This window comes from Misgurnus anguillicaudatus, chromosome 15 (assembly GCF_027580225.2).
Source record: "Misgurnus anguillicaudatus chromosome 15, ASM2758022v2, whole genome shotgun sequence".
NCBI lineage: Eukaryota > Metazoa > Chordata > Actinopteri > Cypriniformes > Cobitidae > Misgurnus > Misgurnus anguillicaudatus.
The window spans coordinates 32,313,993-32,337,970 of NC_073351.2; the positions used below are offsets into that span (position 1 = coordinate 32,313,993).

The 23,978-nt window shown below is 36.2% G+C and overlaps 1 protein-coding gene across 4 annotated transcripts in view; it reads right to left on the reverse strand.

Moving 5' to 3' along the window:
- LOC129418790 (transcription initiation factor TFIID subunit 4) overlaps positions 1-23,965 on the reverse strand; it is a 128,462-nt gene extending 104,497 nt beyond the window's left edge. Inside the window, exons 1-9 of one of the 4 annotated variants that reach the window (XM_055173668.2) lie at positions 22,720-23,962; positions 18,823-18,959; positions 12,037-12,147; positions 11,035-11,178; positions 9,962-10,084; positions 7,618-7,707; positions 7,152-7,292; positions 3,986-4,061; positions 2,569-2,683 (exon numbers count right to left, since the gene is read on the reverse strand). In XM_055173668.2, the coding sequence (XP_055029643.2) occupies positions 2,569-2,683; positions 3,986-4,061; positions 7,152-7,292; positions 7,618-7,707; positions 9,962-10,084; positions 11,035-11,178; positions 12,037-12,147; positions 18,823-18,959; positions 22,720-23,764 (1,982 nt within the window). In that variant the 5' untranslated portion in view covers positions 23,765-23,962. Of the gene's footprint in view, positions 1-2,568; positions 2,684-3,985; positions 4,062-7,151; positions 7,293-7,617; positions 7,708-9,961; positions 10,085-11,034; positions 11,179-12,036; positions 12,148-18,822; positions 18,960-22,719 lie in introns of all 4 variants that reach the window. The other 3 variants (XM_055173673.2, XM_055173672.2, XM_055173669.2) reach the window with 3 other exon arrangements.
- Between the last annotated feature and the right edge of the window lie 13 nt (positions 23,966-23,978).

Sequence of the window (23,978 nt, forward strand, 5' to 3'; positions counted from 1 at the left end):
TTAATCATATAATTACTACATTTATTGTTTCTGCATTAAAACTGTGGTAACCAGGTATAAAAATAATTAAACAAGATCATGAATAAACTTCTTAAACTAGCTAAGGATCTCATACTGTCTTTAATTGCACCCTTTGTTTCTCCTGCGGGTGGGCATCTCAAACAGCCACATACCGTTTGATGAAGGTACCTGGGTAAAATACAGATATGGATTCATTTCTAGATCATTGTTAGGTTATTTCCAGGGTGTTTTGGATGGTAGGTCAACCCGAGTGTTATTTTAAGTCTAAAAGATTTTCAGAAATCATCAGATTGCCTAGAAAAATGACAGCACATCTCTCCTCAATAAGCCACTAATAGCATTTTCTTTGTGCCGATATGAAGCTTAGTATGTAACTAAAGTAAAAGACCCAGTTTTATCCGACGGGTGATATGCTTTGATCAGGGTGGGTTATAGTCACAAAACTGACCGTAGGGTAGAAAGTTGTCAGTAACAAGTAAACCTGACAGCTTAATTAGCATCACAGCTAAAGATTTATTGGTTTATCAATTAGACCCTACGGCGTACGGCCCCGGGTGTAAACTCTGTGACCTGTGACACACACACAAAGACAAAACACATCAGCTCTGTTTCAAACCATAGTGAGCCATCTTGCTTTCTACTGTCTACATTAGTAAATTACTGATAGGCCGATATATTGCAGTGGTCGATATTAGATTTTTTTATGCACAAATCTTTCTCAGGGTTCCCACACCTTAGTTAACTTCAAATTCAAGGACTTTTCAAGGACTTTCCAGGTCAATACCCTCAAATTGAAGGACTAAATGTGGGGACACATTTCAAGTGAGAGCAAGGTTACATCGTATTACCTTTTAAGATACATTGTTACAGTTCCCTTTCGAGGGAACTCACGCTGCGTCAATGCGGTGACACTTTGGGGACGCCTCCAGGGGTAAGTGCGTCTGAATGTGTATATCAAATTCAACCAATGGTGAGGCTTAACGACAAAGACAGGGTGAAGCACGAGCCAGGAAGTATATCGCTATCTGAAATATTGCCAAAGACAGCATTACAGGGACGCATAAAGTATGGCAAGGGAGACGCAGCGTCTCGTTCCCTTCTCAGGGAACAACAGTTACATACGTAACCCGAGACGTTTTCATGTGTCAAACACAACTATGCAAAAAAGCATTTTGGTATGAATCAACATTTGCATACAGAAGATATAAGCATTTAGCGAAACGTGTGCTTAAGAAGTCTAGAATTTTTATGATATTATCCTACACTACACAGGGAATAATATGGATTTTTTTTTAAGAAAACTTCTTGCATAAAATAGATTCAAGCACTTTCAATTACCTGTATCTATGCATGTATATTTTCAAAAACTTTCCACACTGCAAAAATTGATTTTCAAGAAAATAATTCTTAGTATTTTATCTAGTTTTCAGTAAAAATATCTAAAAATTCTTAAATTAAGATGCTTTTTCTTGATGAGCAAAACGATCAAAGAAAATAAGTCTAGTTTTAAGACCAAAAATATAAAATTTGCATAAAACAAGCAAAAAATCTGCCAATGGGGTAAGCAAATTTTTCTTGAATTTTTCTTGAATTTAGTGTTTAAGAAAAAGTTTCAAGAATTTTTTTCTTGAAAATCATTTTTTGCAGTGCATGGCCTTGAATTTCTTCCCCCAGATTCACAAACTTTCAAGCATTTCAAGGACCCGTGGGAACCCTGCTTTCTGCTAAAGTTCATTCAATTTGTTTTGTGCATAATGAAAAGACACTCAGATGTAAAGCCAAAATCTGACAGACAGTAAAATGTCCAAACATTATTCACATTTTACACCCTGCATTCTTATTATCGATATCGGCCAGTAACAAACCCAAATTGATCCACCACTACAGGCAGCAACCTTCAGCATTGTAAATAAGCTGCATATACGACTAAACTGAATATCCTAAACTAAACGCTCTTCATGGCATGAACACATGTCATGTGACGATGTGAAGACTCATTATTGATTAAAGGAAGTCAGGGTGTGACTGGTTAAACGGTCCAGTTTACTCTTATGGGCCCTAAAAGCATTGACAGCCGTACTAAAGTATGATTTTTTTTATTTAAATGTTGCTTATATCTTAGTAGATTCTTTTTACTAGCCACTTTAATCTTTTTTTAAATAAATGCAAAACGGCCTTGGGATTTGACTGAACAGAGGAATTTTAGGAATTGGTTAAAGTGTTTTTTAGTTAAACAGCCACAAGGTTTTTTGAACTAAGTTATCTCTATCTGAACCTTTTTGGAATAGCAGTGATGAATCACGCACATGCAAAGGAAGACCTGGCACATTGATATTGCTAAAGTAAATACAGTCAATTTTGGTAATCGTCAACATGTTCATTCTCAATGACGTACAGAATGAGTCTTAAGCAAGAAGAAATCATAAGGGCAGTAATGTGATAAGAGCCAGCAGTCGGCCCTCGCTGTGAGAAACGCTCGCAGACACGAGAACCAGCTCGGTGAAACGCTGCCCTCGTGTGTCAGCGCAGGATATGACATGAACGTACCTGAATGAGCCTCCCCCGGGGTCATTCAGCTTGTTCTTCTGATTTCCTGAGAGCTGTACGGTGATGCCCGCGGGACCTTTGCCCGTCTGGATGGCTGATGGCTTCCCTAAAGTCCCTATGAAAAGACAGAATAATATTATTATAATATAATTTGTCTGTTGAATCTGTGCTTAACTCCCTCATTGTGAATGACACCAAAACACATCTGGGTTGCATTTCACCCCTAAATTACCTGTAAAAAAAATTATATTTAACATAAAGAAAACAAAGATTTTTTTGGAAATACTTTTATTATTTTTCTTTTGCGTAAATGCATTACTTTTATATAATTATATAAAATATTATATTCTTGTGAGTTTATTACAGTACTGTTTTAAAGTAAAACAACTGTAATACTATTTAATTTAATCAGCCTAAATTAATAGCAGTACAACAAATATGACCATGATGTATTAATATCTACAGTAAGAATGAATATAAAATGCTAATACTGCTTTTCTGTACAGTAAAAAAAACATAATTATTTGGCTTTGATTTTTTTGGGGTAAAATTTTCGGGCATCAGTTCTTCACACGTTGTATTAGATTCACCCAAAAATATAATAGGGTGTGAGATGTGTTTGGTTTTACTGATATTCATGTCTCTCTCTCTCTTTCTCTATATTTTTTTCTCTGTCTGTCTCTCGGAGTTCGCTTAAACACTTCTCAATGTGTCCACACATACACGCACATACACACGACTGTCAGGATGGATTTGAACGTGATTTTAAGAGGCATGTTTTATGCCCACAGCTACAGCAGACAGTATTTTTAGAAACGTTCCCCCTGAAAATCCAATTTAAGGGCTAAAACACAACAGAGATCAAACTATGTACGGCAGGAAGACAGAAAGACAAATCAGATCTGTATTCACACACCTGAACATGTCTGTCTGTCTGTCTGTCTGTCTATCTGTCTGTGTGTGAGCTATCACTGCCTGCTTGGTTTACCAAACCATTTGACCAACACAATCAATATTTTTGGATCTGTAATGTAAAATGAAAAAAAAAAACGTTTATATTATTCTCTACCGTATGTTGTTATAATTTAAAGGCGGGGTGCATGATCTCTGAAGCCAATTTTGATATTTTAAATCACCTAAACAAGCACGCCCCTACCCCCATGGACCTTCTTTTGATAGACCCGCCCCACACATACCAACCCAGACAACGATGTGGGTTAGTAGACACGCCCCTTACTGCTGATTGGCTACAAGTGTGTTTTGGTACTCGGCCCGACTCCCCTTTCCAAAGTGTTTTTCGAAAATCATACACCCCCCCTTTAACGAGTGCTTTACTTTGCTACAGCCATTAACAATGAGGAAGACCAGAGGGACTCGTGTGTTAGTTTGGTCTCTCAGGTGTGCAAAAGATCCTCACCTGTCGTCCGCACCGTGTGTGTGACAACCACAGGCATTCGTATCTGAGCTCCAGGACCCGTTGCCCTCTTAATGCCCTACAAAAAGACCATCAGCACAAGTCACTGAATAGTTTTATTATTATAATTTCGATTTTTTTTAAATCACATACTTAAAGGGATAGCTCACCCAAAACCTTCATGTGCAGAATTATTTTTTAAGTTTAGTTTTGCATGTGCACGTTAAACTTTTGCATGCTCACGTGAAACTTTAGCGTGCGCACGTGAAACTACCGCGTTTAGTTTTGAGTTCGCATGTTAAACTATCACGTGCGCACGTGAAAGTGAAAGTTTCACGTGCCTACATGAAAGTATCATGTGCGCACGTGAAACTTTCACGTGAGCATGCGAAAGTTTCACATGAGCATGCGAAAGTTTCACGTGAGCACGCAATAGTTTCATGTGCACACGCAAAAGTTTCACGTGAGCACGCAATAGTTTCATGTGCACACGCAAAAGTTTCACGTGAACACGCAATAGTTTCAAGTGCACACGCAAAAGTTTCACGTGCACACGTGAAAGTTTCACGTGCGCACGCAAAAGTTTCACGTGCGCATGCAAAAGTTTCATGGGCACACGCAAAAGTTTCACGTGAGCACTAAACTTTATTAAATTTTTGCTCCATGTCCCCTTAGGGGCTCCGTACATCTTCATATTGCTTCAAACCTGTACAAATTTCTGTGTGCTGATGAACACGAAGATATTTAGGGAAATGTTTGTAACCAAACTGATCAGAGGCCACAGTGACTTCCATAGTATTCTTTTATTCTACTATGGAAGTGAATGGGGCTTCTGATCGGTACATTTTTGGGTGAACTATCCTTTAAAGAATAAGCAGAAACCCCAACCAACCAGTAGTGTTGATGGTAAAAATCGAATGCAGAACGAGCATGAAGTCATCTAATTAATATTTATAAGCAATGCTGGTAAGTTCTATAACTTAAAGGTAAATGATAAATGTCACATCAGTGGCAGCCGAAAAAAACAATTTATTTTCGAGGTGTCGTGTGTGGGGCTCATCATGTCAAAATATAGTTTGTGTGTAATGGGAACCTATGTGCTCACGTCTCGCAAGACACTCACTTAACACTTACTTGACACTACACTGCAAAAAATGACTTTCTTACTTAGTATTTTTGTTTTGTTTTCAGTAGAAATATCTAATAATTCTTAAATCAAGATGTATTTTCTTGATTAGCAAAATGACCTAAGAAAATAAAACTAGTTTTTAGACAAAAAATATACAATTTAAGTGAATTTGTGCTTAAAACAAGCAAAAATATCTGCCAATGGAGTGAGAAAATACTTGAATTAAGTGTTTAAGAAAAAAGAAATCTTATTTCACAATTTTTTTTCTCACCCCATTGGCAGATAATTTTGCTTGTTTTAAGGACAATTTCACTTAAATTGTATATTATTTGTCTTAAAACTAGACGTATTTTCTTAGGTCATTTTGCTCATCAAGAAAAAGCATCTTAATTTAAGAATTTTTAGATATTTATACTGAAAACAAGACAAAAATACTTAGTAAGAAAGTCATTTTTTGCAGTGTAAACTCTGATTAGACTGCAAAAAATGACTTTCTTACTAAGTATTTTTGTCTCGTTTTCAGTGAAAATATGAAAGTGTATTTTCTTGATGAGTAAAATGACCTAAGAAAATTTGTCGAGTTTTAAGACAAAAAATATAAAATATAAGTAAATTTGTGCTTAAATGGAAAGGAATGGAATAAGAAATTAAGTTTTTAAGAAAAAAGTCAACTTATTTCAAGATATTTTTTCTTACCCCATTGGCAGTTTTTTTTGTGCTTGTTTTAAGCACAAATTCACTTAAATTGTATTTTTGTCTAAAAACTAGACTTATTTTCTAAGGTCATTTTGCTTATCAAGAAACAGCATCTTGACTAAAGATTTTTTAGATATTTGTACTGAAAACGAGACAAAAATACTAAGTAAGAAAGTCATTTTTTGCAGTGTAACATTTTGTATTCTTCCATTGTAGGTATATTTACACTGCAAAAAATGACTTTCTTACTTAGTATTTTTGTCTTGTTTTCAGTAGAAATATCTAAAAATTCTTAAATTAAGATGCTTTTTCTTGATGAGCAAAATGACCTAAGTAAATAAGTCTAATTTTAAGACAAATAATATACAATTTAAGTGAAATTTTCCTTAAAACAAGCAAAATTATCTGCCAATGGGGTGAGAAAAAAAATTGTGAAATAAGATTTCTTTTTTCTTAAACACTTAATTCAAGTAATTTCTCACTCCATTGGCAGATATTTTTGCTTGTTTTAAGCACAAATTCACTTAAATTGTATATTTTTTGTCTAAAAACTAGTATTATTTTCTTAGGTCATTTTGCTCATCAAGAAAATACATCTTGATTTAAGAATTTTTCGATATTTCTAGTGAAAACAAGATAAAAATACTAAGTAAGAAAGTCATTTTTTGCAGTGTACTTTAATCCATTTATTTCTGGAAAACATAGGTCTTATTAATTTATAAGTGTGGCACAAAATAGCCAACAGGCTGAATTTTTATCAGCACAATAAAAAAAGAAAACAAGGAAGTGACAAAGTGAAGACACCAAAAAACAGACTAACACTATAACAGACTTTGGTCCTTGTGAGGCCCTCAGTGCTGCCAGGGGCCGATCGCATTCATCCATTCCACTTTCCCTTTTTTGGGATCGGACACTGACTCTACATTATAGCTCAGAGCCACATGAAAGAAAGACCTCAGAGCTATGTAGTCAAAGTCCTTTTGGGGAAATTGTGCAAGGAGACGGCCATGTTTGCCAAGCCTCTGGGCAGTTATTTCAGTCATGCAAGACTAAGTCCTATCTGTGTGAACGGAGAAAGACAGATATCTCTAAAATCATGCTATAATCATCTTTCTCAAATTGCACTAAAAAAAGGTAATTTAAGCTACTGTGCACAGGTTGTCAAACACCTCACGAGACTCTTAACAGAGCCCCTCCCTCAGAGAATCATCAGTCTTTAACGATTTATGATTGGTTCTTTTAACTGGAAGGCGGGACTTCTATCACACATCCCTCCCATAGTAATAGTAGTGCTCAGTCTGGTTTTATCTATTAGCTTTGATGTAGTGAGATACAAAATCATACTGGTTGTAGTAGACCGGTGCTGTTGGGTTGCTGTGGACGCACATTGATGCTCGTCTGGACCGGAGACACGCTGGTTTTGTTTGGCTGTACAAGAGACTGCTGACTGTTCAGAAGAGACAGACGCAACGCAGGCAGACTTTTCTACACAAACACAAAGACAAGCACACAAACAGCTTTATTGAAAAGATAAAGATTAAAAATACACTTTGCAACCAATAACTTTGTAAAATCAAACATTATTATTTTTCATTGGGGTTATGAACTAAATTCTAAATTCTCAGTGAAGTTCAGTAAAACATGAATGAAACGCAACTAGCTTGTTAAGAAGATGTGAGCCATTTGTTTAAGTCAGTGGTTCTCAAACATTTTTTTATCATTGCTGGACAGTCCAACATCATTCTCAGTAATGACAGACATCTCATCCTGCTGCAGGGATGTGTATCAGGAGATGTGTGTGCTTATATACCTTCAGAAAAGGGACCAGGTAAGGCTGTGGCGATGACTTCAGTTCAGACTGGAGACGGCTGGTGAACTCCTCAGGATCGATCTTTGCATCCTGAGATGAGATATGCAAATGAATTAAGGCAATATTAAGATTTGCTTGCATGACATTTACATCACATAACTCATAGTAAAAAGTTGCCCTCATGTGTTTTATGTGTCAGAGAAATTAATTCTCTATATTTTATTCATATTAAATAAATCAAATAAAAAAGGATTACAATATGCAGATGTTTGATTTTCAATTTAAAGGGATAGTCCCCCCCCCCAAATTTTTTTCTTTGTACTGCCGAACACAAAGGAAGATATTTTAAGCAATTTTTGTAGCAAGAACCACTGACTTTCATAGTAGTATTTTTAGTAGTAGTTTCCTGATTCATTACAAATATCTTCCATACAGTGCAAAAAATTATTTTCAAGAAAAAAAATCGTTGTATTTTTGTCTTGTTTTCAGTAAAAAGAAATATCTAAAAATTCCTAAATGTTTCTTCTTGACGAGCAAAACGACCTAAGAAAATAAGTCTACTTTTTAGAACAAAAATATCAAATGTAAGTGATTTTGTGCATAAAACAAGCAAAAAAAAGGTGCCAATGGGGTAAGCAAATTTTTTCTTGAATTTTTCTTGAATTTAGTTAAGTTTTTTGCATACCCAATTGGCAGATTTTTTTGCTTGTTTTATGCACAAAATCACTTAAATTTGATATTTTTGTTCTAAAAACTAGACTTATTTTCTTGGGTCGTTTTGCTCATCAAGAAAAAGTATCTTAATTTAAGAATTTTTACATATTTTTACTGAAACAATACAAAAATACTAAGAAAATGTTTTCTTGAAAAAATGTTTTGCAGTGTACTGTAAAAAATTACCCTCTTTTCAGTACAAACATCTAAACATTCTTAAATCAAGATGCTTTTTCTTGATGAGCAAAATTATCTAAAAAAATAAGTCTAGTTTTTAGACAAAAATATAAAGTTTAAGTAAATTAGTGCTTAAAACAAGTTAAAAAAAACCTGACAATGAACTAAGAAAAAAATTCTTCAAATAAGTTTACTTTTTTCATAAACACTTAATTCAAGAAAAATTTTCTTATTCCATTGCCAGATTTTTTTGCTTGTTTTAAGCACAAATTCGCTTAAATTTGATTTTTTTTTGTCTAAAAACTAGACTTAATTTCCTAGGTCTTTTTGCTCATAAAAAATACATTTTAATGTAAGAATTTTCAGATCTTTTTTGCAGTGTGTTCACTGCAAAAAAAAAAAAAAAAAGATTTTCAAGAAAATATTTCTTAGCATTTTTTTCACGTTTTCAGTAAAAATATCTAAAAATTCTTAAATTAAGATGCTTTTTCTTTATGAGCAAAACGACCCAAGAAAATAAGTCTAGTTTTTAGACCAAAAATATCCAATTTAAGTGATTTTGTGCATAAAACAAGCAAAAAAAATCTGCCAGTGGTGTAAGCAAAAAAATCTTGAACATTTTTCAATAATAATAATAACAATAAATTCAAGAAAAACTCAGAAAATCACTTAAATTTGATTTTTTTGGTCTACAAACTAGACTTATTTTCTTAGGTTGTTTTGCTCATCAAGGAAATGCATCTTAATTTAAGACTTTTTAGATATTTTTACTGAAAACAAGACAAAAATACTAAGAACATTTTTTCTTGAAAATCATTGTTGCAGTGTTTAAGAAAAGAGTTATCCCATTTCTTCTTACCACATTGGCAGATGTTTTTGCTAGTTTTAAGTAAATTCACTTAAAAAAAATTTTTTATATATATATATTTTTACTGAAAACAAGACAAAAACACAAGTAAGAAAGTCATTTTTTGCAATGTTTTTGCAGGAGATTTATACAGGGTAGTAACAACATGAGGGTGAGTAAATGATGACAAAATTTTCATTTTTGGGTGAACTATCCCTCTAATAATAACTTGCAATGATGCAATAATTTTGTCAACAGATTCACTCATAAAGTACAGCAATTTTTAACCAGCATTGACAGGAAACTTGGACCTTACTATAATAAAATCCTACAAGATTACAATGATATTTTATGATCATTTTCATATGATACCTTTTGCATTTACATTTATGCATTTGGCAGGCACTTTAACTCAAAGTGAGTTATAAATTACAGTGCAATACAAGCTCCACATTTTATTTAGATAATTTTGCACTGCTAACATAATGCTTTACTAGTTGATGGTTCTTAAACTTTTTGGCACCCCCCCCCTTGTGTGGGGTAATGATTTATAAATGACTTATAAGATCTTTTGCTCCATTGCAGACCAGAAGAGTCTCCACGTACCAGTAGGTCCTGTACCAGCGCCTTCACGTTCTTGGACGTCTCTGGGGAAGGGGAATTGTGGGAAGCCAATTTGATCAACGTCGCCAAGAAGTTCTTGCATTTCTTCACGTTCTCCTGCATCTCCTGCAGAACAGAGCGAGACGCTGGTGTCATGTGTTGAATCATAACTCCAAGTGTGTTTGCAGAAGGGTGGTGAGCTAAAGCGCGTGCCTGGATTTGGACGGATGCTGCTTCTGACTCATTCTGATGTGCTTTTGTTTCACTAATAAGCAAACGGCCCTTGCGGTTAAATAAAGTGTTTTAATGAAATGTGCAAAGTTTTATTTAAATGCTACAAAACCATCAATCATTTAAGGTTAGACAATGTGTCAATCAAAAGTCTGTTCTTTGCAAAAGCCAAGAAGAGCTTTCTTATTTGTCAGTAAATGCCTTAATTTTCACAAATGTCACTTTAGTCATTGCATTGATATTTAACAAATATGACTGTCTTTTACTGCAAAACCCTCTAAGTGCATGCATGCCGAGAGCATTCGGTCAAGATCATCATTTCATTTTTAACAGAGGTGGCGTTTTGGGGCTTTTGCATGTGAGCTTTCAATATGTGCTTCAGGACAAAATATAATCTTTGATTATGTTAAAATCAACGTATTTTTCTTCATGCAAAATTGATTTTATGGTGAACTATAAGTTGCACGTTGGCATTCATGTGAAAAACTGAAGGCAGATGTGACGTCCAGCTGTCTGAGGCTTCTACTGTGGTTTGTGTGTGTGTTTGTTTATATTTGTGTGTCTGTGTTTGTACGCCCAGCTGTGTTAGCCTTGTGTTTCTGTGCGTATCCGAGTCTGACAGTGTGTGTGTGTGTGTGTGTGTGTGTGTGTGTGTGTGTGTGTGTGTGTGTGTGTGTGTGTGTGTGTGTGTGTGTGTGTGTGTGTGTGTGTGTGTGTGTGGTTTGGGGTGGAGCTTAACCAAATCCTGACCGTTAACCAGTGAAGCTTGAGGGGTTGAACAGTCAGTCACTTGAGCTGAGAGAAGAACAGATAACAAGAGCGAAAGAGCAGGAGGGCACACAGACCTGGGAGACAACCGGGGCTCCGGGGGCCGGAGAGGGCGCGCTCTGAGGGGCCAGTGGCATCTGAGTGAGGGACCCCTGGGGGCCCAAGGCTGGCTGGACCTGCTGGGGAGCTGTCACTGTCACGGCGGCTGCCACGGGGGCCTTCTGCAAGAGGAAAGAACAGAGACACGGAGATAAACAGGAGCTGACATTTGCCTGGCAGCAAGGCCACGGAGAACCGGAGCGTCAGCCGCGGCGAGCCCTGTCACATCGCGTGTCCCGAGAGAGAGCGGGACGACGAGCCGAGAGAATAAGAGAGAGAGAAAGAGAGAGACAGATGCAGAGAGAGATTTCTGACCGCACCTGACAACATAAGTTCACCTCTCTCTCTCTCTCTCTCTCTCTCTCTCTCTCTCTCTCTCTCTCTCTCTCTCTCTCTCTCATTGTTTTTCGCCATTGTCTTTCCTTCATGTTTACAAAAAGATATTTGATAAAATTATAAGATTTTTTTTAAAATTATAAGATTATAAGATAAGTAAACATGGGTATTACAAGCAAATTTAAACCTCAAGCATACATCTTAAAACATAACATACATATGTAACACCTGCACTGCAAAAAATTATTTTCAAGAAAGAAAATAAGTCTAGTTTTAGACCAAAAATATCAAATTTAAGTGATTTTGTGCATAAAACAAGCAAAAAAATTAACAATTCAACATTTCAGAATATTAAAATTTCTACATCACATTTACACACCCAGAAATAATTAAAAAAATAAAACCAATTTTTCATCAACATCACAAAGAACATTGGCAATAGTTCATTTGTCAACAAAGGCTTGCAAGTTATTTACCTATTTATAGTAGGCATACTCTATTTTAAGCCGAGCTGTTAATAAGCGAGAGTGAGAGAGAGAGAGAGAGAGAGAGAGAGAGAGAGAGAGAGAGAGAGAGAGAGAGAGAGAGAGAGAGAGAGAGAGAGAGAGAGAGAGAGAGAGAGAGAGAGAGAGAGAGATGCTCACAGCATGACTGGTTGAGGTGCTGGTCTGGACCGTAGTGCTGGGAGAACTGGACGTGATCATTTTAGTTTGAGCGACAGGGGCGGGTCGAATCGCCTGAGTGCTGACAGGAGACTGGAGAGAGATGATAGAGAGAAACCAAAGAAAGAGAAAATATTAGTAAGAAATAGAACAAAAACAAAAAAGCAGATTAACAGGGAAAGTGAAAAGTCATGTAAAGTTTCCTCACAGCCAGACCGACCATCTGATGCCTGTTTAGAGCTTCTATTAAAGGATTAGTCCATTTTCTTAAAAAAATCCAGATAATTTACTCACCACCATCTCATCCAAAATGTTGATGTCTTTCTTTGTTCAGTGAAGAAGAAATTATGTTTTTTGAGGAAAACATTTCAGGATTTTTCTCAATTTAATGGACTTTAATGGACCCCAACACTTAACAGTTTTAATGCAGTTCAAACTTGCAGCTTCAATGGAGTTTCAAAGGATTCTAAACGATCTCAAACGAGGCATAAGGATCTTATCTAGCGAAGCGATTGTCATTTTTGACAAAAAAGTAAAAATATGCACTTTTAAACCACAACTTCTTGTCTATCCCTGGTCCTTTGACGCGCCAGCGCGACCTCACGTAATACATCATCACGTCAAGAGGTCACGGATGACGTATGTAAAACTCCGCCCCAGTGTTTACAAGTGTGAAGAAAGAGGACCGTTCCGACGTTGTTGTTTGTCGAATTATACTAATCAATGTCTTTGTGTCAGCTTATTGTTTAAAATGGTCCGCAAATGTACGTTTCATATATGTAACACGTGACCTTTTCACGGCACTACTGAGGTCGCGCTGGCGCGTCACAGGACCGGAGATAGACGTGAAGTTGTGTTTTAAAAGTGCATATTTTTTATTTTTCTTGCCAAAAATGACAATCGTTTTGCTAGATAAGACCCTTATGCCTCGTTTGGGATCGTTTAGAGTCCTTCAAAACTGCAATTTTAAACTGCATTAAGTGTTGGGGTCCATTAAAGTCCATTAAAATGAGAAAAATCCCAGAATGTTTTCCTCAAAAAACATAATTTCTTCTCGACTGAACAAAGAAAGACATCAACATTTAGGATGACATGGTGGTGAGTAAATTATCTGGATTATTTTTTAAGAAAATTGACTAATCCTTTAAAGTACACCTATTTCATTGCTAAAAAACAATGTTATTTTGTGTATTTGGTATAATACAATGTGTTTGCTTGGTTTATGGTTAATAAAACACATTATTTTCCAAATTTTTGTAGCTCCAGATTTTACACTCGAATTTGCACGGATTTGAAAAGCGTTGTGTCCCTGATTGGGGAAAAGGGATTGACGTTGGAGATGATAAGTCGCGTCATCGTTTATTTTAGTGTTTGTTTCTTTTGCATATCGTTAACATGTACTAATACACACTTACACACCAAAGGAAATGTAAAAACGTGAATCAGACAATAGGTGCACTTTAACTTTAAGTCTGAAATTAAATGTTTCTCAGTTTGTGACACCACAGAAAATGTGATATTAACCACACAGTAAAATTTAAATGATTATAAATGCCAAATAAATAAAATAAATGATAAAAATCTTGAAAAAACATGCAGGATTATCTGCTCTCAAACGCTGGGGGCGTATCCGCAGTTGGCGCTAAAACCACGCCCACTCGCGCGATCACTGCCGCGATTATCTTAAGGCGGGGCCAGGCGGGGAAAACCTGAACACAGAAATGTGGAAAAACTTTTTCTGATGAACACCAAAGCAAGATATTTTGATAAATGACAGTAAGCACACAGCTTATTTTAACGGTTGACTTCCATAGTACACTGAAAAAAATGATTCATTGAATTTAAATTTAATCTCGGCATGCATGCACTTAGAGGGTTTTGCAGTAAAAGACAGTCATATTTGTTAAATATCAATGCAATGACTAAAGTGACATTTGTGAAAATTAAGGCATTTCAATTACTGACAAATAAGAAATTTAAAATTGATTAAATTCAATGAATCATTTTATTTAGTGTACGTTTAATGGGTACCATCAACTGTGTGCTTTTATCAAAATATCTTCTTCATCATTTATCACAATACTTCCATAATATTTTTTTCCTACTATGGAAGTCAATGGTTACAACCAGCTGTGTGCTTACCATCATTTACCAAAATATATTCTTTTGTTTTCATCAAAATAAAATAAAAATTCATACATGACGGTGAGTAAATGATGACAGAATTTTCATTTTTGGGTGAACTATCCCTTTAACTTAAGCTTAAGCTTCTAAGTAACTTCACATACCACGATGTAGATACTTGATGTACTTTACAGTTTAAATCAGGGATCTCCAACCTTTTTGTGAGCAATGAATATCTGGATGGCTACTTTGTCATATAGTCTACTCAAAACTTGTGTTTTACTTGTTGATTTTGTTTTATTTAACGTATTGATATGTTTTATCGTTGTTCATAATGTTAACATGCATAAAAGAAGCCAGGCTAATATTAAAAATATGTAATAAATAAATATAAAAATTGAGGGTATTAATAAAATGTGCTTTGGTGGCACCTAACAGACTCACGTGCATGTTGAAGACCACTGGTTTAAATAATATAGGCTATATAGCAATAAGAACTAGAATTTTTGCATTACAGTAATGGGGATTTGCAAGTCAAATTTGCTTAAATGTCATGAAAATAATATCACAGACTTTATTTTCATCATGCAAATTAAAATTTCTGAGGTAAAATATATTTTAATCTTCTGAGGGGGCACGTGTGTGAAGCTGAGGGGCAACACTGCAATGTGAGATGTTGGATTAACCCAGCACCACTCGTGAATAACCAGCCGAGCGGATGCCAGTCCTGGATGCCAGATTTCGCACAGGAGAGAGGAGAGAAGTCGCTGCGCTCTGTGCTATGGCATTCGGCCACAGATTCACAGCCTGAGCTCTCAGGACTCACATACGGCCCTCATATAAACACACAGGGCTTTGCCAGGAGTAGCAGAGGGCGAAAGAGGGCACTGCCAACCCTCTCTTTCTCTACAGATGCTTGTCTCTGAGCTCCAACAGAGAAAACAAAGCCTGGGGACCTGTGAGACACGGAAGGGCCCGGGGCCACACACATGCACACACACACACACTGACAACAATACCATCAAAATGAATCGCTCACTTTCTACTGAATGTTTTGTTGCTTCAATCAGGCAGCTCAAGATAAATGATTAAACGCATTCAGAGGGAAAGTTGGCAGAAACGCCGCAGAGAATAACAGAACCGACTGACACTAACATGGAGAAAATAAACCCTCACTTCAATTAAATCATACACATTGCATGAAATGAAATATTGCAGGGTATCTGTATAAAAATATTCTGATATTGGCTGTTAAAATGTCGTAGTAGTTTGCTTTGTGAAGTTTATATATCCTAAGTAAAGTGTTCTGCTATAATGATTACACACTTACATGTGGAAACAGAGTTAAATGAGAACATTTGGCGCCATCTAGTGGACGAGAGTGAACATTACACACTAAAACATAACGCATATATAAAAACTTTCATTATCGGTATATATAAATGTCTTTATCTTATTTAGAAAATATAAAGTTAGAAAATCAAAATGAATAATTTTTTTTTAAAGACAATTATCCAATCTTTTTACACATGAAGAATCAAACAATCGTTAAATGATCTATCAAACGTGGATATAAAAGCGTATACAACATAACATTTTCTTGCGGACCTGTGTAGTAAATTGTATCACTGAATAAAAACGGTGGTTTATTAAAATAATAATTTTATTGTCTGTAGTAAAATATGTGATGCACAAATAATAATTCACTCAACACTAAAAACAAGTAAAATGTTTAATGTTCAATGTTTTAAAAATATCACATTTAAAGGTTTGATGTCTTGACTGTAGTATCCATCCAGTATATGAGAGCAGAACTCGTCAAATCTTCGTGTTTACCTTTCACAAATTATTATCGCAGTAACATAATTGCGCCGCTAGGTGGCACCAGTGAACCTTATTATTCATTTACAAATTACACATTTTCACGTAATGATTTTAGAGATACTTTTTTCTCATAAAAAGAAAAACATTTTTGTATACTCTTAGAAAAAATGAAGGTCTTTAATTTTAAACCTGAAGTATACAATCTACACTAAAACTAAACAAACACGACTTTGTAAAATAGCTTTAGTTACATCTTTAAAAATGTATAGCCTATAAGCTTAATTGAATTTGATACAACCATTTGAAATTCCGGAATCTGAGGGTGCAAAAAATAAAAAAATATTGAGAAAATCACCTCATTGCGCAAAGCAAGTCATTAGCAACACATATTATTATTAACGATAAATACATGTTTGATATATTTACAGTATAAGATATTTACAAAATATCTTGATGAAACATGATCTTTACTAAAATCCTAATAATTTTTCGCATTAAAAAATCGGTCATTTTGACCCATAGAATGTATTGTTGTTGGCTATTGCTAGATATATACCCGTGCAACGTATGACTGGCTTTGTGGTCCATTTTATAAAATCATGTTCATGTTCTCTAAACATGTTGTTTTAGTAAAATAACACATTTATGGGTGGTTTCCCGGACAGGGATTAGACTAGTCCTAGACTAAAATAAATGTAAGAGCTGTCCAAACTGAAAACAATACATCAGTGCCCTTTGTTTTGCCTCAAAATGCACACAAGTTGTTTTTAGTAAGGCATGTTTGTTCAAACTAGTTATATTTCCTAATTACACTAAGGCCTAGTCCTGGTTTGAGCTAATCCCTGTCTGGGAAACCACCCCTTAATCTATAACAAAGGTTATAAAACATTTTTAAAGTCATTATACATTTTTCTTCATACTACTAGAAATATTAGTCTTTTTAAACAGCACCAATTATCCTATTTGTATAAATTTCGTAAAATGACATTTTGTACAATCAGGGACACAGCGCTTTTCAAACTGATTTTGTCCAGTTTTGTACATTAATCAGTGCGTTTCAGGAAAGAAAATCTATACATACCGTATATGTATAGTATGTGGAAAATAACACATTTTATTATACCAAATACACAAAATAACATTGTTTTTAGCAATGAAATAGGTTCCCTTTAAGTAAAGCAAAAACTAACACACAAAATTAAATTAACCAAGTATGAACACAGACGTCTTTCTTCAAATGAGTTTGACAGCACACATATGTGAGAATGTGTGAGAAATGTGTTCCATTAAGAGGAAGAATTCAGTTATTTGTGTTTAATTAATTAGTTATTAGGTCAGCAACATTTGTGAAATTACTGCAGATAATACTTTTGTCCCATCCCTCGTGTTACAGTAATGCATCAACAGTTAAAGTAAACACGGTCAGAGTTTAAAACATTTTAACTAGAAGTTTATTTTTGTTTATGCAGTTAAATAAATGATAAGCTTTATTATCTGAGCTATAAAATGTTTAAATTGTGAGGTGGGTCTTATCCAGGTGGATGAACTTCAGGTCATGTGGTACAGATTGATTTCCTATAGGTGGAGTTTAGCTCATGTAATCATCAGTGCTTTATGGAAAAGATCCATCACCTCACATAGGGGCGGTTTGGCGGACAGGGCTCATCCTAGTCCCAGACTAAAATTAAATGCCTGTTTGAGCTGCCCTAAATTTAAAAACATCTTTAACCCCAATTTCACAGACATGGCTTAAGGTTAGTCCTAGACTAATGTTTAAGCTGTCGCAACAGAGAATAACTTGCACTGATAGATCCTAAAATCATTAGTAGGGGTGGGCAGATTCACTTTTTCCATTACCGATCAGATTTCGATACCTGAATTCTGAGAATGATGCAATTGAATCATCCTGTCCTTTTTGCACTTCCGGGGTGCAAGAATAATAATGTGCTTAAAGCATCATCTCATAGATTTTGTATAGGCACATAGTGTATTGCATTTATCCAGCGGTTTACTGAGACTTTTTAATTAGATGTTTAAAATACGGTTTTTGTGTTTGTGTGTCTTGTTTGTGTATGACGCGTTTAATTCACAGCTACTCCAGTGTATTAACTTCGCGAGCACCAGTCCATTGAGTTTTTGTGACCTTAAATATCTTCATATATGCATTTGTTTTTATATGAATACTTTGAATATAAAAAATGTTTAAGGTGCTTTTATAAGAGTCTGACTTTTCTATAGCATGACAGTAACAACCACGAGTAACGCACAGTATCGGATTTGGATCGGCCCTGTTATTCCGATATCCAATCCGGCAAAAAAGTTCCGGATCAACCCGATATCCGATCCAAAGTATTGGATCGGCCCACCCCTAACTATTAGTGCCATTTATTTGTCTCAATATACACACCTGCAATGTTTTGTTTTTTTCAAAAGCATTGTTATAAAAGATGCTTCTTCATTAACTAAGGCCTAGTCCTGGCTTTGGCTAAACCTTGTCTGTGAAACCAGGCCTAAATGCATCACTGCCACTGTTTTGTTACAATATGCACACCAGTAATGTTTTTGGTATGTTTGTAAAAACTACTTAAATGTCCTAATATAACTAAAACCTAGTCCTGGATTAATCTAAGTTCTGTCCTGGAAACTGCCCAATACACGGGTTTCCTGTTTACAAACATTACATGGTGCCCGATTGGTGAGCTAAAAAATGACATGAAATTATTTTCTGTAGTAAACAACATTGATGTAACAACACTTATGCACAGACGTTGAGTGAATGAATGGAGATCTGTATATTTATCAGGTGTGTATGAGGTTTACCTGTGGTGTGGTCACCCTGAAGGTGGCTCCACCTGTGGGAGTGGAGGCTCGTGGTGAGACGCTGTTCTGGGCTTGAGCCAACGCCTGCTGAGGAACCATGACCAGCTGACCCATCTCTGTCCGGACCAGAACCATACCTGACAAACATGTTCATATCGCAACATAAGAAATCAATCACTATAAATAAATAGTTTTCTTCCTGCCATGTGATAATGTCAGACATATGCTTAAAGTCACAATGAAAAATTTGTTTTGGAATATTGTGGTGTTTTTTACAAATGACTTATCTGCGAGCATCATTGTTTTTTAAAAATTAATGTGCCATCATAATCTTTAATCAAAAACGCAAATCTCCTCCCCTCCTCAAAACGATCTCTCTTTACTCTTATGGTACTATGGCTGGTGGGAGGGGTCCAGATCACAGCGATAAGCATATGCAATACAACCCAACTTCAAACAATCCAATCAGATCTCGATGGACAAATTCAAATCCAGCGCACCTTATTTTATTTCAGAACCCGTTTCCCTCGGATATACAGTACAGGCCAAAAGTTTGGACACACTCACTCGTTCTTTATTTATGTATATATTTTTCCACATAACAGAATAATAATAAACTCGTCCAAACTATGGCATAACACAAATGCAACTGTGGGAATTATGTTGGTGACTGAAAGCATCCAAAATAAATCAAAATTCTGTTATATTTTATCATCTGAAGTGCAGTTACCCTTTGCCTAGAAATTGCAAAACCATACTTTTTAAAATAATATTTTAAAATAAAATTTTAGTTTTCTAATAACAGAAATTAATCTGTTTGGAACAGGTATAGTTTTTTCTACAAACGTAATTTCATGCATTTAACCAAACACCTACAGATTAAAAGATTTTTAAAATCATAGTTAACATTTTAGTCAAGTGTGTCCAAACTGGGAAAATAAGGCAACCACCACATCTGTTTCATGGCGACTTTAATGCCCTTATATATTTGTTTTTAAACTTTTACACTAAATGGACTAATATTGTGAAAATAGCATTTTATCATCTACACTAGAAGTATTTCTCATTAATATTCATCAAGATCTGTTGTGCATTAGATCTAAATACAATCATGTTTAAAGTCACACATATTCAAACCACAAACATAAACTGAGTTGTCAATAATGTCAAAATGTTTTGTTTTTTTTAAACTTATGAAGCAAACCAGATTCAGAGACATTTAATAGCACAACAGTTGTTTACAAAGGCAAAACTTACCAAACTTTTACTATCAAATCTGAAATAATGTAAATATAAAGATCAGTCAGTGTTCATGTATAGTACAGTGGTAGAGCATTGTGTTTGCGGTGGCAAAAGGTCACGGGTTTGAACCCAGGGAACTCAAGTACTGATAAAAATATATAGCTTGTAATGCACTGTAAGTCGCTTTGGATAAAATAAATAAATATAAATATATGCGAGTAAAAACTCAGTTTTTAACATTTTTGTCTAAACATGTTTATTATTATGTTATCATGTTATTATTATGCTTTATGGTGCTACTTAGCTGTATTTTTTAGGTTATGAAGGTTTAAATCAAAACAAACCAACTGTAGGTGAATTGATATTAATTGGAATGCACAACCAAAAAAATGAGATTTCTGAAATTTTTTTAAAAAACAGAGTTATTTCGTCATATGTTATAGATGATATTCAGATGAATTGATTGTATTGGTCCTAGAGCTTTAAAACACATTCTGACAGTGAGACAGCAACAGGTGAATCTGTTTCTGTATTGTATGATTAATAGAAATGCAGATAAATGATGAAGTATTCTTTATCATTTCAATCTGAACAGAAACAACATCTTAGATTTTACTTAATCTAACATTATAACCTAACAACTTTAGTTTCTGACATAAACATGCATTTTCTGTCAATCAGCTTTGAAACAACATGCATTGTGAAAATCTCTATACAAATACACTTGAATTGATTTGAACTTTTAAATCACTTTGATTGACTCAAAAAGACTCAGTAAAGTCTCCGGTGTCTGTTCAATATTCACAGATCTGATTCAACTTATTAGTTCTCATAACCTCACCACCAAAAGTTATTACCAAATGTCTATAACAACTTTAGAAACATTGTTTTATAGCATTTGTCATATTATTGCCTCTTAGAATGAATAATTTCGCTGGTTTCCACACTTTTTAAGTCACTTACTGCTAAATCCCAGATCTTCCATGAATTATACCCTGATCAAGACACTTAAAGGGGCCATGGCACAAGAATTTTTTAAGATGTCAAATAAATCTTTGGTGTCCCCAGAGCACATATGTGAAGTTTTAGTTCAACAAATAATTTATTATAGCATGTTAAAATTGCCACTTTGTAGGTTTGTGTAAAAATGTGCCGTTTTGGGTGTGTCCTTTAAAATGCAAATGAGCTGATGAAATTCAAACACTGATCACAATGATGGTGGTTTGTTGCAATTAAAACTCAATTGTGCTTTTCTCTGCACAAAATGGCAGTGCTGTGTTTGGATAGTGCAGATTAAGGGGTGGTATTATTATAATAAGAGCTCCTTATGACATCATAAGGGGAGCCAAATTTTAACGACCTATTTTTTCATGTGCTTGAAGAGAATGGTTTACCAAAACTAAGTTGTTCTTTTTCACATTTTCTAGGTTGATAGAAGCACTGGGTACCCAATCATAGCACTTAAACATGGAAAAAGTCAGTTTTTCATGCCATGGCCCCTTTAACCTTACAGAAGACCCATAATCATAAACTAAAGGTTCTTCAATGGGAACCTGAGGTTCAGAAAAAGGAAATTTCAAAGTCATTGATGTTCCATGATAGGTTTTTCGGACCAATGCATTTGTTTCCACAAAGAGTTGACAGAACACGTGCCATTTCATTTATCACTTATAAGAGTAAGTTTAGGTGGTAACAGGTTGTATCTGTTAAAGGCGGGGGTATATGATTTTTTAAGAAACGCTTTGGAAAAGGGAGTCGGGCCAAGTACCAAAACACACTTGTAGCCAATCAGCAGTAAGGAGCGTGTCTACTAACCAACATCGTTGCCTGGTTTGTGTATGTGTGGGGCGGGTCTATCAAAAGAAAGTCCAGATTCTATTGGTTTAGGAGTGTGTTTAGGTGATTTCAAATGTCAGCATTGGCTTTCAGAGATCATGCACCCCGCCTTTAACATTAGTAAATGCATTAGATAACTTGAATTGGCACTTAGCAATGTAGTTTTTCAGCATTTATTCATCTTTGTTTATGTTAATTAATGCTAATACAGTTCATGTTAGTTCATTGTGCACTAACTAATGCTAACAGAAACAACTTTTCATTTAAAAAATGTATGAGTAAATGCTAAAATTAACATAAACTAAGATTACTAAATGTAGTAGAAGTGTTGTTCATTGTTTGTTCAAACTTATTGTAAAGTTTGACACCATTTAGGTGAATTGGCCCTAATTCGATTAAGATTTGGCCAATTTATCTCAAGATACACCAATTAATTATTTTTATTGACAAGAACACCAAATAAAATTTCTTGTATTTTGCACTTACGGTAAATAGAAAAGTACATACGTAAATAACACAACCCTACTACTTTTATGTATTTGTTTAAAAAAAAAAAAAAGATTATTTATACAAAATAAATTATACCTTATAAGTAAAGGAAGTGAAGCAGTATCCAGCAAACTCCTACAAACTGTTTAAAAGCATCCCGGGACTGTTTTCTGAATTCATTATTTATTAAACGTTTTAATTCTCTAGGTCATTCAATTTCCCATAACTTAACTATTATTCAAAAAAAGCATAAAGAATTAGTCCAAAACAGACTGTTGTCTGTTGATATGTAGTTTAGACTGATAAATCACTAGTTAAAAAGGTTTTTACCTGATGGGATGGTGAATCCAGGTGGCAGTTGTATGGTAGTTTGCTGTTGTGGCGGTCTGACTATCAGCTGCGGTGTTACGATCTTCTGCTGCGCAGGTGGAGCGGGACGCGGCTGCGTCTGCGCGGGTCTGATCAGCGGGGTCACCGGAGGCGCACTGACCGCGGGTTTGACAGGCGCGTTTGGAGTCGCCGGAGTGACCGAATTCGCCGCTGGTTTGGCGTTATTCCCGGGCGCGTCCGCTGGTTTGCTGTGGTTCACCCCAGCGCCCGTCGCTCCTATCTGAGCGCCCTGCTGGACCAGCGCGGACACGGAGGTGCCGTTTCCATTCTGCGCGATGCTGGCGATGATGTGCCGCGGGAGTCGTTGCAGAGCGATAGTGGGCGTCCCGCGGTCCAACGCGATCGCTTGAGGGTTGCTAGACACGGTGAAAATCGTGCTGTTCGGGGTCACGGCGGGTCCGCTGCTGGGTGCCGGAGAGCCAGAGCCGCTGGATGATGATGCTGATGCTGCGCTTACTCCGTTGCCATTGAGACTGTGTGATGCTGCGGAGCGCTGCGCGCGAGAACTCCCAGGATGTTTTTTACGAGTGTCCCTCGGGATCTCACCTTTGTTGCCCGGCACAGGAGCTGGTACTCCGTCAGATGATGCTGCCGTTGTAGTGATCGCGATGGTGTTGACATGTGATTTTAGGATGCTCTCCTTATCCTCGGCTTTGGCACGCGCATCCCCGCCGGGTTTTTTCGAGTCAGAATCCGGTTTGCCTGCAGCTTTACGCCCGTGCTGCTGCTGTGGTTGTTGTTGTTGTGGTTCTGATGGAGTGTCTACACGGGCTGGCAGTTGCGCTTTCCCTCCTGTCTGCTGCTGCTGCTTTGCGCTGCTCGGGTGTGTGTTCTCGCAGCCCGGGTGTGTGCTTTCAGGCGGTGCAATGGCCGGATCGCTCTGACCCACCAGCTGAGACTCCAGTGAGCCCACCAGATCGCTCACGGCTTTCTCGTCCACCTCGGAGAACAGCATGTCTTCCAGAGGGTCGGAGGCACCCGCCATGTTTGCTCTGTGTGTGATGGGCTGTCTGTTGGTGCGCGTCCACGAGAGCGAGTGCGCAGTCGTGTTACTATGGCATTGTGGGAATGAACGTGACGTCAGAGGGCCAAAACAGTTATCCCCGCTGTTACAACTCAAGGCAATGCACGATATACACAATTTAAGAGTTTGAGGAGTACAGTTGTGCGTTATTGTATTAGCCTAAAGTAATCATAGC